This window comes from Prionailurus viverrinus, chromosome B4, assembly GCF_022837055.1.
Source record: "Prionailurus viverrinus isolate Anna chromosome B4, UM_Priviv_1.0, whole genome shotgun sequence".
Lineage (NCBI taxonomy): Eukaryota > Metazoa > Chordata > Mammalia > Carnivora > Felidae > Prionailurus > Prionailurus viverrinus.
Window position 1 is genome coordinate 132,326,075 of NC_062567.1, and position 15,929 is coordinate 132,342,003.

At 45.8% G+C, this 15,929-nt stretch overlaps 1 protein-coding gene and 1 long non-coding RNA gene across 3 annotated transcripts in view; one reads left to right on the forward strand and one right to left on the reverse strand.

Annotated features, from left to right (window-relative positions):
• Positions 1-14,808, forward strand: part of MEI1 (meiotic double-stranded break formation protein 1) — a 79,666-nt gene extending 64,858 nt beyond the window's left edge. Inside the window, exons 25-31 of the mRNA XM_047866110.1 lie at positions 64-145; positions 333-508; positions 11,387-11,468; positions 11,931-12,037; positions 13,335-13,466; positions 13,656-13,765; positions 14,596-14,808. Of these exons, the coding sequence (XP_047722066.1) occupies positions 64-145; positions 333-508; positions 11,387-11,468; positions 11,931-12,037; positions 13,335-13,466; positions 13,656-13,765; positions 14,596-14,641 (735 nt within the window). The 3' untranslated portion in view covers positions 14,642-14,808. The remainder of the gene's footprint in view (positions 1-63; positions 146-332; positions 509-11,386; positions 11,469-11,930; positions 12,038-13,334; positions 13,467-13,655; positions 13,766-14,595) is intronic.
• On the reverse strand, positions 12,832-15,892 carry LOC125170033 (uncharacterized). Of its 2 annotated transcripts, none has more exons than XR_007153872.1 (4): positions 15,808-15,892; positions 14,834-15,003; positions 14,438-14,682; positions 12,832-13,276 (listed from the first exon to the last, which is right to left on the reverse strand). It is a non-coding gene; the product is annotated as an uncharacterized LOC125170033 (long non-coding RNA). The 2 variants fall into 2 exon arrangements; XR_007153871.1 differs by having other exon boundaries at positions 15,527-15,869.
• Positions 15,893-15,929: the final 37 nt, after the last annotated feature.

Below are 15,929 nucleotides of genomic sequence, written 5' to 3' on the forward strand. Positions count from 1 at the left end.
AGGTTATCATCTGCTCAAGCTGCCAGAATGTGGGAGTCACCCCTTCACCCCCTACCCTGCCAGGTTCACCAGACACTGTCCGTGGAACTGGACCAAGTATTGAAGGTCCTCAGCTTTCCGAAGAAAAAGGCTGCACTGCTCTCAGGTATGGCCCCAGGATCCTCAAGTAGGAGAAGATGAGCTTTTCCCTTAGACTGTGAGATGGGACCACCCCTCCCAGACTAGCTGATGGTCACCCCATTATTATCTACACTGTCTCCCCACTGTGACAGAGCTAGGTGGAAGGTAGGGAAAGAGGCGGGAACTGACTGGAAGGAGTTTCTTGCTTTCAGCTGCCATCTTATGCTTCTTGCGGACAGCCCTGCAACAAAGCTTCTCCTCTGCCCTTGTGGCCCTAGTGCCCTCAAGGGCCCAGCCACCACCGGCCCCTGAGGACACTGCCCTCGCTCCGCTGGGAACATCACAAGTGTTGTCCCTGGTCATCGGACTGCAGAACCTCTTGGTGCAGGTAAGGCCCTTGCCAAGTGGGACCCTGGCAGTGGAGTCTGCTTCTCCCAGAACAACAGTAGGAAGGAGTAGCTGCCTGTCTAGGACCTGGTATTTCCTCTAGGATTGGAGGGTGGATTGATTGGGACTTTTAAAGTTATAGTGACAGAAATGAAACACAAAATGGCTCATAACTGAGAAGGTCAGGGGTCATTACTGGCTTCAGGCACAGTTGGATCCCAGAGGCCCAGATAGTGTCATCAGAGCTCTGTCTCCATGTCTTGGTTCTGCATTTTTCTCTATCAGCTTTATTCTCATGGGATGGTAGAATGACCAACAGCAGCACCTGGCTTATATCCTTCCAGCAGCAAGAGACTTTCTCTTTCCCAGCAGTCCTCAGAACTGAGTCTCATTAGTCTGGCTTGGGTAATGTGCCAATCACTGTGGCTGGACCATGGGATGCTCTGGCTGATGTGGCTTGAGTCAGTGCCCTCTCCCGGAGTCTAGGGCCATGTGGTCAGCTCTCCATTACCCTTGTAGACAGAATATGAAAGAGGGATAGTTCCACAAAAGAAAACTGTTTGCAGAAAAAGGAGGAGTGAATTTTGTGTAAGCCAAAACAGTAGATGTGTACCCCAGAGGGCTTTGTGTTTCACAGCTTACAGGACTTTTGGAGATCATTGTATTGTATTGTATTGTATTGTATTGTATTGTATTGTATTGTATTATTATTGTATGTATTATTTTAATTTACATCGAAATTAGTTAGCATATAGTGCAACAATGATTTCAGGAGTAGATTCCTTAATGCCCCTTACCCATTGAGCCCATGCCCCCTCCCACAATCCCTCCAGTAACCCTCTGTTCTCCATATTTAAGAGTCTCTTATGTTTTGTCCCCCTTCCTGTCTTTATATTATTTTTGTTTCCCTTCCTTTATGTTTATCAGTTCTGTGTCTTGAAGTACTCATGAGTGAAGTCGTATGATATTTGTCTTTCTCTAATTTCGCTTAGCATAATACCCTCTAATTTTGCTTAGCATAATCCCCTCTAGTTCCATCCACGTAGTTGCAAATGGCAAGATTTCATTCTTTTTGATAGCCGAGTAATACTCCAGTGTGTGTGTGTGTGTGTGTGCGCGCGCGTGTGTGCGTGCGTGCGTGCGTGCGTGTGTGTGTGTGTCTATACACTTAACTGATGGACATTTGGGCTCTTTCCATACTTTGGCTATTGTTGATAGTGCTGCTATAAACATTGGGGTGCGTGTGTCCCTTCGAAACAGCACCCCTGTATCCCGTGGATAAATGCCTAGTAGTGCAATTGCTGGGTCGTAGGATAGGTCTATTTTTAGTTTTTTGAGGAACCTCCATACTGTTTTCCAGAGTGACTGCACCAGCTTGCATTCCCACCAGCAATGCAAAAGAAATCCTCTTTCTCCACATCCTTGCCAACATCTGTTGTTGCCTGAGTTGTTCATGTTAGCCATTCTGACAGGTGTAAGGTGGTATCTCACGGTGGTTTTGATTTGTATTTCCCTGATGATGAGTGATGTGGAGCATTTTTTCATGTGCCAGTTGGCCATCTGGATGTCTTCTTTGGAGAAGTGTCTATTCATGTCTTTTGCCCATTTCTTCACTGGATTATTTGTTTTTTGGGTGTTGAGTTTGATAAATTCTTTATAGATTTTGGATACTAACCCTTTATCTGATATATCATTTGCAAATATCTTCTCCCATCCCATCAGTTGCCTTTTAGTTTTGTTGATTGTTTCCTTCGCTGTGCAGAAGCTTTTTATTTTGATGAGGTCCCAGTAGTTCATTTTTGCTTTTGTTTCCCTTGCCTCTGGAGACCTGTTGAGTTAGAAGTTGCTGCGGCCAAGATCAAAGAGGTTTTTGCCTGCCTTCTCCTTGAGGATTTTGATGGCTTCCTGTCTTACATTTAGGTCTTTCATCCATTTTGAGTTTGTTTTTGTGTATGGTGTAAAAAGGTGGTCCAGGTTCATTCTTCTGCATGTCGCTGTCCAGTTTTCCCAGCACCACTTGCTGAAGAGACTGTCTTTATTCCATTGGCGATTCTTTGCTGCTTTGACAAAGATTAGTTGGCCATACATTTGTGGGTCCATTTCTGGGTTCTCCATTCTGTTCCATTGATCTGAGTGTCTGTTTTGGTGCCATGGAGATCATTGTTTATCCAGCCATCACATACTGTGAAGGGTGGTGGGGCATGGAGGTATGTTAGATGCCTGCCTTTGAGGAGTTAACATTTGGTGGGGAACTGCTGTGTAGACAAGAAGTGATAACACAATGTGGTCAGTTCTGGGCTAAAGGGACACACTGCATTGTGGGGTACAGGGTGTAACTGATAGCCTAGTATAGGGTTAGTGCAAAGCTGGCTGTCAGAGAAGGTTTCCTGGTAGGGATGCTTGAGCTGAGCTGAAAAGACCAAGTGATTTGTCCTACATCCCTACGGGCAGGGGGGCATCAGAAACAGGATTGATCTTGATGGCAGCACCATTTTGTTCTCTGATATGGACTCATTCCCTGTTCCTGGCCTTGTGGCCTGTTTCCAACCCTTGATTCCCCAGAACTTTTTTTTATTTTAAGAGGCTTATTGTGTATTATTTTCTTTTCTTTAAAAAAGATTTTTTTTAATGTTTATTTATTTTTGAGAGAGAGAGAGACAGAGCGTGAGCCAGGGAGGGGCAGAAAGAGGGGGAAACAGAATCCGAAGCAGGCTTCAGGCTCTGAGCTGTCAGCACAGAGCCCAATGCAGGGCTCAAACTCACGAACTGCAAGATCATAACCTGAGCCAAAGTCGGGCACTTAACCGACTGAGCCACCCAGGCACCCCTATTGTGTATTATTTTCAAATATGAGCTGGTCACTGTAGGGTTACGGAAGCCCTGGATGTTTATGCTGTTGTTTTTTTTTTATTTTTTTTTTCAACGTTTATTTATTTTTTGGGACAGAGAGAGACAGAGCATGAACGGGGGAGGGGCAGAGAGAGAGGGAGACACAGAATCGGAAACAGGCTCCAGGCTCTGAGCCATCAGCCCAGAGCCCGACGCGGGGCTCGAACTCACGGACCGCGAGATCGTGACCTGGCTGAAGTCGGACGCTTAACCGACTGCGCCACGCAGGCGCCCCTGTTTATGCTGTTTTTGTTAGACTTGGATTCTCTCTTCTTGCCCTTTGGAGCTTGTCTAAGAGAGATCCTTCTGGTCTGATCTGAGGGCAAGTCGTTCATAAGACAAGAGGAGGGAGGTTGGGGAGGGAGCCAGCAAATGAGTGAGGGGAGTTGCAGAGACTTCCTGGGGTGGGATGTGGGCCTTCATTTGAGCAGACACTACTTGGTGTCCAGATGGTGACTGCACATATATGATACAGCTGTTGATTGTGGGAGATCATGTTCAAGGACTGATCCCCACTGAGCCTGTGCACAGTATGGGGAAGGTTGAGAAATGTCAGGAGATAGAAGTTGCTGGCTCTGTGGTTGCCGAGATTTGTCCTGCCAGCGCATCTCTGCACAAGGCTCTGTACCTTTAGCTGTCTCTGTTGTAACTTCCCATTTTCCTATCAGTCTTCCCGAGACTGTGAGCTCCTCAAAGGTAGGAACTGTGTCTGACTAATCTTTTGTGTCTTGTTCCCCTTGTGGGTTCAAAACCAGATGAGAAATCAGGAATCAGATGAGAACCAAACCATCAGCTTTATTTCTGGTAAACACTGTAGTAGAGTGTAGCTGGGACTTCAGGTCATACTGGGCTTATTTATTTATTTTTTTTGTCTCAACTTTTTCATATACAGCAGAGATTAAAGAATTTTACAGTGACCATTCATATACACACCACCTAGATTTTATTAACATTTTACTGTACTTGCTTTATCATATCTATTCGAAAAGAGCTTTTAAACCACCGCCTTTCCCCCAGGCCAGACCAGGAGCCTATATGCAGGGAAATTATGTTTGCATTGTGGACACTTAGCCAGCTGGCCAAGACCTTAAGAGTTTAAGTTCATGAGAGCATGACCTTTAATACCTTGATCCTGTCTTGATGACATAGTACATGTTAAGCTAATATCTTACCTATTAGATTAATCTGTCCTTGGGTGAGGAGGAGCCAGTTAAATGTGGGAGGAAGGGCAAATGCTTTCTCTTCAATGTTTCTGAAAGGGCTGAAGTTCCTATTTTAACATTCAGAACATAGGGAAAAAATTATTCCCTTATACTCTATATCCAGCATGAAACCTGGCACTAAATTGGCATCCAGTGTTTGTTGAATGAATGAATGAATGAATGAGGACACAGAAATGAATATGACATTAAGTACTCAGGTTGTAGGAAGCACAATTACAATTAATGCCAAAATGACCTATTATTTGAATCAAGAAAATCTCTACAGAAGAGGTTACATTTGAACCAGGCCTTGAGTGATGGAAACCTTCCTTAAACTAGTGGCTTAACCACTAAGGGATCAGTGACTTCCTTTAGCACCATCACCATTCACTTTCCCTGCCCAGGGCCCAGGGCTGCGACACTCTCCTGTGCCTCTGGTGTTTTGTTTTTTGTTTTTTTTTGGTTTTGTTTTGTTTTTTAAATCATGGTAAAATTAACATCACAAAATTAATCATTTTTAAGTTACGATTCTGTGGCAGTGAGTACATTTACATTGTTGTACAAACACTACCACCTTCCATCTGCAAAACTTTTTCATCTATCTTGTCGAACTAAAACTCTGTCCACAATAAACAGTAATTCTCCATTGTCCCCTCTCCCCAGCCCTTGACAGTCACCATTCTACTTTCTGTCTCTATTCAACTATTTGATTCTTCTAGGTAGCTCATTTAAGTACAATAATATAGTATTTGTCTCTCTGGAAGTTTTGGACTGTCCTCAGCAGTCCCTGGGAAGGGGAACCAACTGAAATAACTCATGAATTCTTCATGAGAGGCTACTGGGCCTGTGCTGGTTGTAGGAAAGTGTGGTGAGGAGCCGCTCAGCCTCACAGTCACTGTCCCTGTTACTGCCTGCTGAACAGGGCCAAGGAGCCCCTTTCTCCTTTCTCTCACTGACACACTCCTGAGAAATTCCCTGGCCTCCTGCCTTCAGCCATAGTGACCTTTCTGTCACTGCCCTTAATCCAAGGAAGTATATGGAAGAGTCATTTTGTTTCTGTGTCCTTCCCTCAGGGCTGGAGATAAGCCTTCTTCAGACCTTCCATAGTTTTGTCATTTAAAAATGGTTCTTTATTTGTTCAATCATTCATACATTCAGCAAATATTAATCCCACAGCAATCCAAGAATAGAGGAGGTCTCTCTCTCTCTCCTGAGCTCCCAGAGTGGTTTATTCAGTCCTGTAATGAGGCTTGTATTTATCATATTTTATTATATGGTCAGTGGTCTGAATTTCTGTCTTCTTCTGTAAAACTATGAATTTCTTTTAGGCAAAAACTTTCGCTGCTTGTGGGGGTTGCAGTCAGAGAAGGCCTCACAGAAAAGGTGACATTTGAATTCAGCCTAGAACAGTGTCTAGGCAGAGGTAGAGGGAAGGGCATTCCAGGCAGGGAGGACAGCATGAGCAAAAGTGCATAATATGGAAGTGCATGGGGGAGGGAGAGGTTGAGGGGTGGCAAGAAGTAGAAGATGACACTGAGGAGCTGGGCAGGGGCCAGACTAGTCAGTACCTTACGTGCCAGGCCAAGAGGTGCTGTGGGGAGCCATGAAGGGCTTCTATCAGACTGAGTTTTTGAAAGGTCACTGGCGACCACAGTAGGAAAGAGGGGTGGAAGGAGAAAGCCTGAAGGCAAGTGGACTGTTGAGCAAGAGATTGTTACAGTTACCCAAGTAAATGACACCGAGGCCCGTGTCACACCCACTGAGATAGCTAAAATGAAAACGACAGATTATATCAAATGTTGGCAAGAATGTGGAGTAAGTGGAGTCCTCATACATTATTGGGATGGGAATGCAAAATGGTGCAGCTACTTTGGAAAACAGCCTGGAAGTACTTCAAAAAGCTAAACATAGAATTTCTGTATGCCCAACAGTGCTCTTCCCAGGTATGTGCCCAAGGAGATTGAAAGTGTGTGTCTACACAAAAACTTAAACACACATGTTCATAGCAGTACTATTCATAATAGTTCCAAGTACAAACAACCCCAATGTTCACCAGCTGATGAATGGATCAACAAATTGTATACACGTACAATTGAATACTATATGGCCATAAAAAGTAATGAAGCACTCACATGCTACAATGCAGGTGAACCTTGAAAACATGCTCAGTGAAAGAAACCAGATGTAAAAGACCACATATTACATAATTTCATTTGGATGAAATGTCCAGAATAGGCAAATCCATAGAGACAGAAAGTAGATTAGTGGTTGCCTAGGACTGGGGTTGGGGGTCAGGGAATGGGGAGCAACTATTAATGAGTATGGGGTTTCTTTTGGGGATGATGAAAATATTCTGGAATTAAATAGCTGTACAACTCTGTGAATATACTAGAAACTACTGATCTAGGGACGCCTGAGTGGCTCAGTTAAGTGTGTGACTCTTGGTCCTTGTTCAGGTCCTGATCTCACGGTTTGTGAGCAAGCAGAGGAGGTGCAGAGAAAGAGGAAGACACAGAATCCAAAGAGGAAGACACAGAATCCAAAGCAGGCTGCAGGCTCTGAGCTGTCAGCACAGAGCCTGACATGGGTCTTGAACCCACAAACCGCAAAATCATGATCCAAAGTTGGATGCTTAACAGACTGAGCCACCTTGGTACCCTGATCTGTACTTTTAAAAAGATTAATTTTGTGGTTTATGAATTATATCTCATTAAAGCTGTTATTAAAAAAAAAAAAAGCAGTATCAAGAGGGAAAAAATGACAGTAAGACCTAAGCTAGGGCACTGGGTGCTAGTCCTCTGACGTCTCTGGTCCAAAGCAGCCATGCAACATCAGCACCAACGATTGAGTGCTGGGCAGAGTGTGCAGTCTTCAGCTGTCTGAGCCGAGGTAGCTCAGTGCAGTGCTGTGGAAGGTGCACTAGCCAGAATCATAGAGATCTGCATCATAGTCCCTGCCCCGCTCCTAACTCTAAAGGAGTTTAGCAAGTCAATTCCTCTTATTGATCCTTGATTTCTCTATCTGCAAAATGTAAGGAGTCTTTCAGCATTAAGCAATTTGGGCCTATGAGAATAGCCTCCATTCCCCCAGGAATGGAGCACAGCCCAGAAAAGCGTTGGTTGTAGTGAGGATGGAGGCGGTGTTCAGGGTTCACCATGCTGGGTCACGCGGGGCAAAGAGAGCAGGTTAATAGCAGTGGTGGGGAGGGCTGTGTACTGGAGGACTTGCATGGCATTGGAGTAGGGAGAAGCCAGGGCAAAGTTCCCTTTTTACTTCTCAGAGGAGCCACAGGACTATAAATCTCTGTCTCCAGAGAATACGTACAGTACGTTTGTTTTGGGTTTCTTTGGAGATGGAGACCTTGGCCAGCAGGTGGAGCTGCAGGAAGACAGGAGGGGGCCCTTTCTTGTGGCCAGGACTAACAATAGAGCAGGCCACCTTGGGAGGAATAAGAGTGTCTTGTGGCTGGGGATCTCCAAGCAGAAACCCAGCAAGAACTCCTGGATTCCAGTCCAATTGCTACATCCCTGGGGAGAGTTGGGGAGAGGTAAGGCTGTGTCTGAGCAGGGAAGAAACAATTATCCTTGTGCTTAGACTTGGCTTTGTGATTCGGGTTGGTGTAGAATGTTGTTACCAGATTGGAAATCAGTGAGCTGGTTAGTTTTACAAGATGTGAGGCTTTGATCTCAGGTATCGTTCCTACAAGGGCAGAGGTATATGTCAGGTTAGGGTTCTAGGAGAGTAGGAGGTGGGGAGGAAGGGGAGAAGACATTTATCAAGTGCCTACTCCGCACAAACACTTGACCTACATTATTTACTTAAAAATTTTTTATGTTTATTTATTTTTGAGGCAGAGAGAGAGAGCGTGAGCAGGGGAGGGGCAGAGAGAGAGAGGGAGACACAGAATCTGAAGCAGGCTCCAGGCTCTGAGCTGTCACCACAGAGCCCAATGTGGGGCTTGAACTCAGAACCATGATATCACGACATGAGCTGAAGTCAGACACTTAACTGACTGAGCCACCTAAGTGCCCTGACATATGTTATTTATCCATCACAACTCCTCTGTAAGGTAGAAATTATCATCTCCGTTTTATAGACAAGGAAACAGAATCCCAGAGAGGTTAAGTAACCTGCCTAAGTTCACACACTTTTAGGTCAGGATTTAAACCTAAATCCTTTTCGGGGCTCCTGGGTGGCTCGGTTAAGCGGCCGACTTCGGCTCAGGTCATGATCTCACGGTCCGTGAGCTCGAGCCCTGCGTCGGGCTCTGTGCTGACAGCTCAGAGCCTGGAGCCTGTTTTGGATTCTGTGTCTGTCTCTCTCTGACCCTCCCCCGTTCATGCTCTGTTTCTCTCTGTCTCAAAATAAATAAACATTAAAAAAAAATTTTAAACCTAAGTCCTTTTGTTTACAAAATCCATGTTCTTTCAGTGTCCCAAGAAGTGCATCTTGTGAACAGGGGCCATTGTTACCAGAGTGGTGGTACCTGGCATTCCTAATGCCCAGTGGTCCCAGCTCCTCATCCAGGTGGTGCTTGCTGGGTTTCTCAGGTAATATGGAGACAGAGTCAGAGAGTGGCACTGGGGCCATAGCTCTTTGCAGGTGGGGAAACCAAGGCATGCTGGCTCATGTGTGTGCCTGGGAAGAGGCTGGAAGTGCCCACTGGTTAAGAGTTAAGTTTAGGTTGGAGAAGGAGAAAGGGCACAAGACCCGGGGTTTGGTTCTAGATCTGCCACCTACTGATATATGCAGGTGTCCTCAGGTCAAGTATTTTCCCTCTGGGCCTCATTTTCTCAGCTGTAAAATGAGGTAAGTGGAGAGCTCAAACACTTCAAGCTGTGTTCCTTACAGGACTTAGGAGTTCTGTGTAGAAAACCCAGGGGTTTTTAAAGGGAGGGCGTATTTCTCCTGTTATGCATTTCATGAGGATGTTCTCACCCTTTATTGAGTGTGTACTCTGTGGCAAGCATTGGCTGAGCACTCTGTATCCATTTCTCCTTCAACCCTCTCAGCAACTCAGGTAATTTTAAAATTCCCATTCAGCAAGAGTAAGTGACTTTAGCCAGGGTCACATAGATGGTAAGTGACTAAGGAAAGATGCAAACCCAAGTCTGTCCTATGTTCTTAACCATCACATTGCTGCCTTTGAAAGAACAGTATGAAAACAGCATAGCTTTGTTTGTTTTTACATTAAAAAAAATCATTTTTTATAACTTACATGCAATAAAATTCATTGATTTTAAGTGTACAATTAAATGAGTTTTGACAAAAATATAGTTTCATAAACACTACCACAATCATGATATAGAACATTTCCATCACCCTAGATAATTCTCTGGTGCCCCTTGGTAGTTAATCTCTTCTCAGCCCTGTCCCTCAGTACATACTGATCAGCTTTCTGTCACTACAGTTTTGCCATTTCTAGAATTCCTAGAAGTGAAATCATACAATATGTGGTCTTGTGTGTCTAGCTTCTGTCACTTAGCTTAATGCTTTTGAACTTCATTCATATTGGTGTGTGTGTCAGTACTTCATTTCTTTTTACTGGTGAGTAGTCATCCATTATATGGCCATACCACAGCTATTTACCTATTAACCTATTGATTTGGGACTTCCAGATTTTTGACTATTATGCATACAGTTGTTCTTCATATGGAAGTACAAGTCTTTGTGTGGACATATAGTTTTATTTCTCTTATATAGGACTGGAATTGCTGGGTCAAATGAGGTATTTGTTCTCTAATGTGTGTAACAAGTTATCACAAACTTAATGGCTTAACACCACACCGTTTATCACCTCACAGTTTTCTATATCAGAAGTCTGAGTGGGTTTGAGCAAGTTCTTTGCTTAGAGTCTCACAAGGCTGAAATCAAGGTGTTGGCCAGACTGGGTGCTTATCTCGGGAATCTGGGAAGAAATCCACTTCTTCTGCAGGGGCCTCTTCTAGCTCTTTGCCCACATTCTTTCTCACTGGGCCCCTCTATCTTCAAAGCAGCAATGCGTGCTGAGTCCTTCTCACATCTCCAGGCTCTCTGGTTCTTCTGCCACCAGCCAGAGAAAATGGTTTTTCAAGGCCCCAACAATCTCATTTTGCCCTATAATGTAACATAATCACAGGAATAACATCTGGGAGCAAAGGTCATGGGACCATCTTAAAATTCCACCTAGCACATATGGTAAGTACATATTTACTTTATAAGAAACCATCAAATTGTTTTCCAAAATGGTTGCATCATTTACTTTCCCACCAGAACTATATGAGAGTTCTAGTTGCTCTACATTCTAACCCACATGGTATCGTCAGTCTTTTTAATTTTAGCTGTTGGTGGGTGTGTAGTGGTAGTTTTCATTTGCATTTCCCTAATGACTGATGACAATGAGATATTTTGGCATGCTTATTAGAGCATAAAATTTTGTTTGATGAAAGGTTCTGCTTTAAAAAAAAAGGTTGAAACTTACTGGCTTAGATAAACTGTGAGGTTCTTACAGAGTCTGTAATCTATGAATCTCTTAATGGGGCCCAGGGCTTATCTCCTTTTCTGAAACAGCCTCTTGAATGTAGGTAGAACATAGGTGAATCATCAGTATAAGCACTGTGCTCTGTGTGTGTGTTAGACATGAAACCAACGAACATTCCTTGATTATCTACAGGGCTACAATCCCATATCTGAAATTCTGAAATCCAAATTATTCTGAAAACCAGATTTTTTTTCTTGATTGACACCAAAACTCATTGGTAGCAAAACCTGACATTAACTTCTGTGGGGTTTTGTTTGTTTGTTTGCAGAAGGACCCTCTGTTGTCCTATGCCTGTGTTGCCTGCCTGGAAGCCTTGCTTGATTACCTGCATGCCCGGAGCCCAGACATCGGTAGAAACCCTCCCTATTTTCTGATGTTCTCATAGGGGCAGCCAGCCCCTGCCACCCTCCTGTCCCAGACTTCCAACCTCTGTTCTTTGACTCACACTCATTTTGTTTCTTTTCATAATACTACAAGGGCATTGCCATGCCCATTATACAGATGAGGACATTGTAGTTCAGGGAGATCAAGGAACCTGCCCAACCAAGGTCAAAAGCTCTTAAATGGCAGAGCTCTTCCTATGCCTGCTTCCCACAATAGTGGGATATGTGGTTTCCCTGGGCCAGGTAGCATAGGTGGATAGAAGCCCAGGGAAGAAAGAAACTTCCTGCGTTCAGGTCAGTTTGTCCAATGCCCTGCCTCTAGCTGGGCAACCCCTGTTTGAGCCAATCCGAGAAAGTCCTCTTCAGCAATGCTCCATGGTCTATGGAAAAGTAGCAGTAACAGCCTAGAGTGACTGGTGTTTCCTGTAGCATTCCATGTGGTCTCCCAGCCCTGGAATCGGTTTTTGCTGTTTACCCTCCTGGATGCTGGAGAGAGTTCCTTCCTCAGACCTGAGATCTTGAGGCTCATGACCCTGGTAAGTACTTAATGGATGGTCTTGTGGTCTGAAGAATGTGATGAGCTGGGTGGTCCTGAGGAGACCAGGTAGAGGGGTAGAAGGTAGAGGGGCTGGGTGGGTCTTCACCCTACAAGAAGCCTGCTCAGAGAATTCCTCTAAACACCCACATCTTCTCACCCCAAAAGACCCAGATACTCCTAATTTATTTGCATATGAATCATGAATCATTGGCTGGGGCCTACCTGCCGCACCCAGATCCTATGCTAGGGACCAAAGGTGTTACTGAGCCAAATGCTCTGCCCTTTAAGGGTCTCTCAGTCTTGAGAAGGAGATAGACAGGAAACTAATAGTTAAAACATGACGTTATTAGTGGCAGAGTAGAAGATATGCTAAGAACCTAGCTTGTGGTAAGTGCCCACTGAATAAACAACAAAGCAGTGAGCCTGTGAATGATAGTAAAGCGGATCAATGAATAAATCAGTGGTTGGTGTGGGAACACAGAGAAGAGTACAGTTGACCCTTGAATAATGTGGGGGTTATGTTGGTCCCTGAGCAGTTGGAAATCCGAATATAACTTTTGACTCCCCCAAAACTACCTACTAATAGCCCACTGTTGACTGGAAGCCTTACTGACAACATAAACAGTCAGTAAACACATATTTTGTATATGTACTGAATACTGTATTCTTACAATAAACTATAAAAAGAAAATGCTATTAAGAAAATCATAAGTACAGTACAGTATTTATCGAAAATAATCTGTGTATAAGTGGACCCATGCATTTCACTCTCGTGTGGTGTAAGGGTCCACTGTAATTATTTCTGCCAGAGCTGGGAGGGAGAGGTGAGTAAGAGTGTAGTAAGCACTCAATTGATGCCTGTATTTCTTTAATAAAATGAAAGAACATTCAGCAGGAAGGTAACATTTTAGCTGAGGCTTGAAGGATTATTAGGCAAAGAGGAGGAAAAGTATTCCAAGTAGTGAAGTGAAAATAGCAGGGGTACGAGCACCTGGCAGTGTGTTTGGGTAACCACCATAGTCCATTTTGACCATGAGCGTGAGGTACAAGGCCAAGGGGTGAGGGGAAGGGTACTGAAGAGGTCAGCAGGACCAACTCTCTCAGGGTTTCATACTCTGCCTCATTTATTCCACTTCTCCTGGACCCACCAACTCTGAGCTCCTGAAGGCAGGGTTCTGTGGGCTTCAGATCTGTGCCCCCAGCCCAGTGCCAATCACAGCAGGGACACAGGAAATGTCTGTGAATGAAGGAGATACCAAATCACTGTGTGTTTGCGGCTTCTCTCCCTGGCCTAGTTTGTGCGGTTCCAGAGCAGCAGTGTCCTTTCTCGTGAGGAGGTGGGTCATGTTCTGCAAGGCGCAGCTTTGGCTGACCTCTCTACCCTGTCGAATACCACACTCCAGGCTCTGCGTGGCTTCTTCCTGCAGGTGGGTTGGAAGGGGATGCCACGGAGCCTCTGTAAGGCTAGACCCTCCACGCCATCTTCTTTGTGGAGGATGAGCCCTCTGGCCACAGCAGCTAGAGGGAGGTCAGGAGTACAGAGGGTGGAGGGTAGAGAGGATCTGATGGAGTAGGCACTGAGAAGGCCTGTCTCCCCTGCCCTCTTCTTGCTCCAGGTCCAGAGCATGGGCCTCCTGGCTGATGAGAGCACGGCCCAGACCTTGCACGTCTCCTTGGAGGGCCTCTCCCCTAGCACCTCCTCAGCTGAGCCGCCCCTGGACATGCTGTATCCTTTCCTGCATCTGGGAGCTTGGCCTGGGCAAGGTCATCCAGGCTATGGGAGGCTGTGGCATCATGCTTCAGAGGGGTGCACTGTCTACAGCCCTGTACTTTAAAGCATGTGGGTCAGTGAGAATAATTAATAGTGATAGCAACGACAATGATGTACTCTGTTCTAAGTTCCCACCAAGGGCCAGGCACGTTACATGTATTGTGTCTTAATCCCCACAGAAGCCAGGGATGTTAATATAGCTATAACTTAGACCAGAGAGGTTAAATGACATGCCCAGGATCACACAGTAATAGCATCAGGATTTGACCTCTGTTTATCTCCAAAGCCGTATCGCCAAACTCAGGAAGGAGCTAGTCCTTCCCCAAAAGCTTTGGAGAAAGTTGCCCAAACCCAGATACGGGTGCTTCCCTCAGCCCAACATGGAGGGTGCTGTGTGACTGACATGTCCCCGAGAGAGCCTGGGGCTGTGGGCAGTAACTAGAGGCCCTTTGGGGGTGGTTGTGGTGCTCCAGAGACACCTCAGTCTGTGTGTTGTTTGGTGGTACTTCCTCCCCACCCCCACTGGCTACCTCCTTGGCTTTCTTCTCTCTCCTCCTTTTTCTCTCTCCTCTTTTCTCCTCTTTCCCTTGTGCATGGAATGTTCCCTGTTGAATAGCAACTACCTACCCAGGTGTTTGGGTCCCAGTTTTAGAATCCAGCCCACTATTCTTAAGAGCTCTTCTGTTCTTGTGTGACTGTTTTTGCCCTTTTGGGGCTCTAGAAGTGTGGTTCTCCCACGGTTGGCTCCACCTTTCTGCTGTTCTCCTCTCATGTTTTGCTGCCAGTTGCCTGGGAGGGGTGGCTGTATCCCTGTCCCACATCAGAGACTGATCCTCATGACTCGAAGGCCCAGAAACGGAGAGAACTGTGACCTGGAGAAGAAAAAGTCAGGGCAGAATTGTTGGAGAAATGGATGACAATTGTAGCCGTTCACTCTATTGTTGAAGTGGAATCAGGAAATAAAATGATACACTCACATGTCTCTGTGGGCTCTCCAAAAAAAACATTTCACTCTCAATTTACCTTGGCTCCCTGGAGCTGATAACTGCCAGTAGGATAGTGGATTGCTTCGGTAAGGAATGGATGGCCTCCTCAGGGACAGTGGGTGGGATTTGTTCTGCTAACATGTAAGGAGCACCAGCTGGATGCCTCAGTTGTACCCAGAAAATGCCACTCGCAGGCCATCCACGGGGCTAGAAGTGCAGAGAAAGTCCATGTTTGGTACCGGTGTGATCCCAGTGCTCCAAGAGGCAGCCTCACCTCACATGGAGCTGGAGAGAGGTACAATTTTGAGGCAAGGACGCTGAGCAGGTGAAATCCTTCTCTGCCTTGCTAGCTCGGTGGAACTGTTCCAGCTCAGCCCTTCCCTGGCCAAAGGAGGTTCCTTGTTTCTTTCTGTGGGCCCTTCCCAGAGCTTGTATCTTTATCCCCAAGTGTGCGGTTCTTTTAATGTCTGCTCTCCACCGTTGTGCCTGCTTCCTGTTCCCAGCTCAGCCCACCGTGCCTCTTGCCTGCCGTCCCCAATCCGGGTGCCCGTAAGTGGACAGCCCACCCTTACTCCTTGGGTTTGGCTGTATGGACCCTGCACAAAACTGGTATGAACTCTGCCCTAATGAACTGCACTGTAGGTTTCTTCTTCTTCTTCTTTTTTTTTTTTTTTAAATAAAGTTTATTTATTTTAGTAATCTCCACACCCAAAGAGGGGCTTGAACTCACAATCCTGGTATCAAAAGTCCCATGCTCCTCCCCTACTGAGCCAGCCAGGTGCCCCTACAGGCTTAAAAAAACAAAACAAAACAAAACAAACCACTGTTAGTCCGTGACCCACCAAACTGATCCTGCCAACTATGATTTAAAAAACACTGTCAGCTTATGAAAAGTTTCGGTCAGGGCGCCTGGAAGGTCACGCGGACGGCAGGGGTCAGGGCCTCAGTCCGCTGACGCGCCCTGTAAGTCAGGCACAGACCCCACACAGACTTAACTTCCTCCAGTCTGACCGTGACAGAACGCCGAACGATCGCGCCCCGGCATAAGCTTGGCGGGACCGGACCCCAGCTAACCGCGCTGAGGACTCGCGCGGGGGCCCGGCGGGGCGGGGCCGGAAGTGAAGTCAACGGAG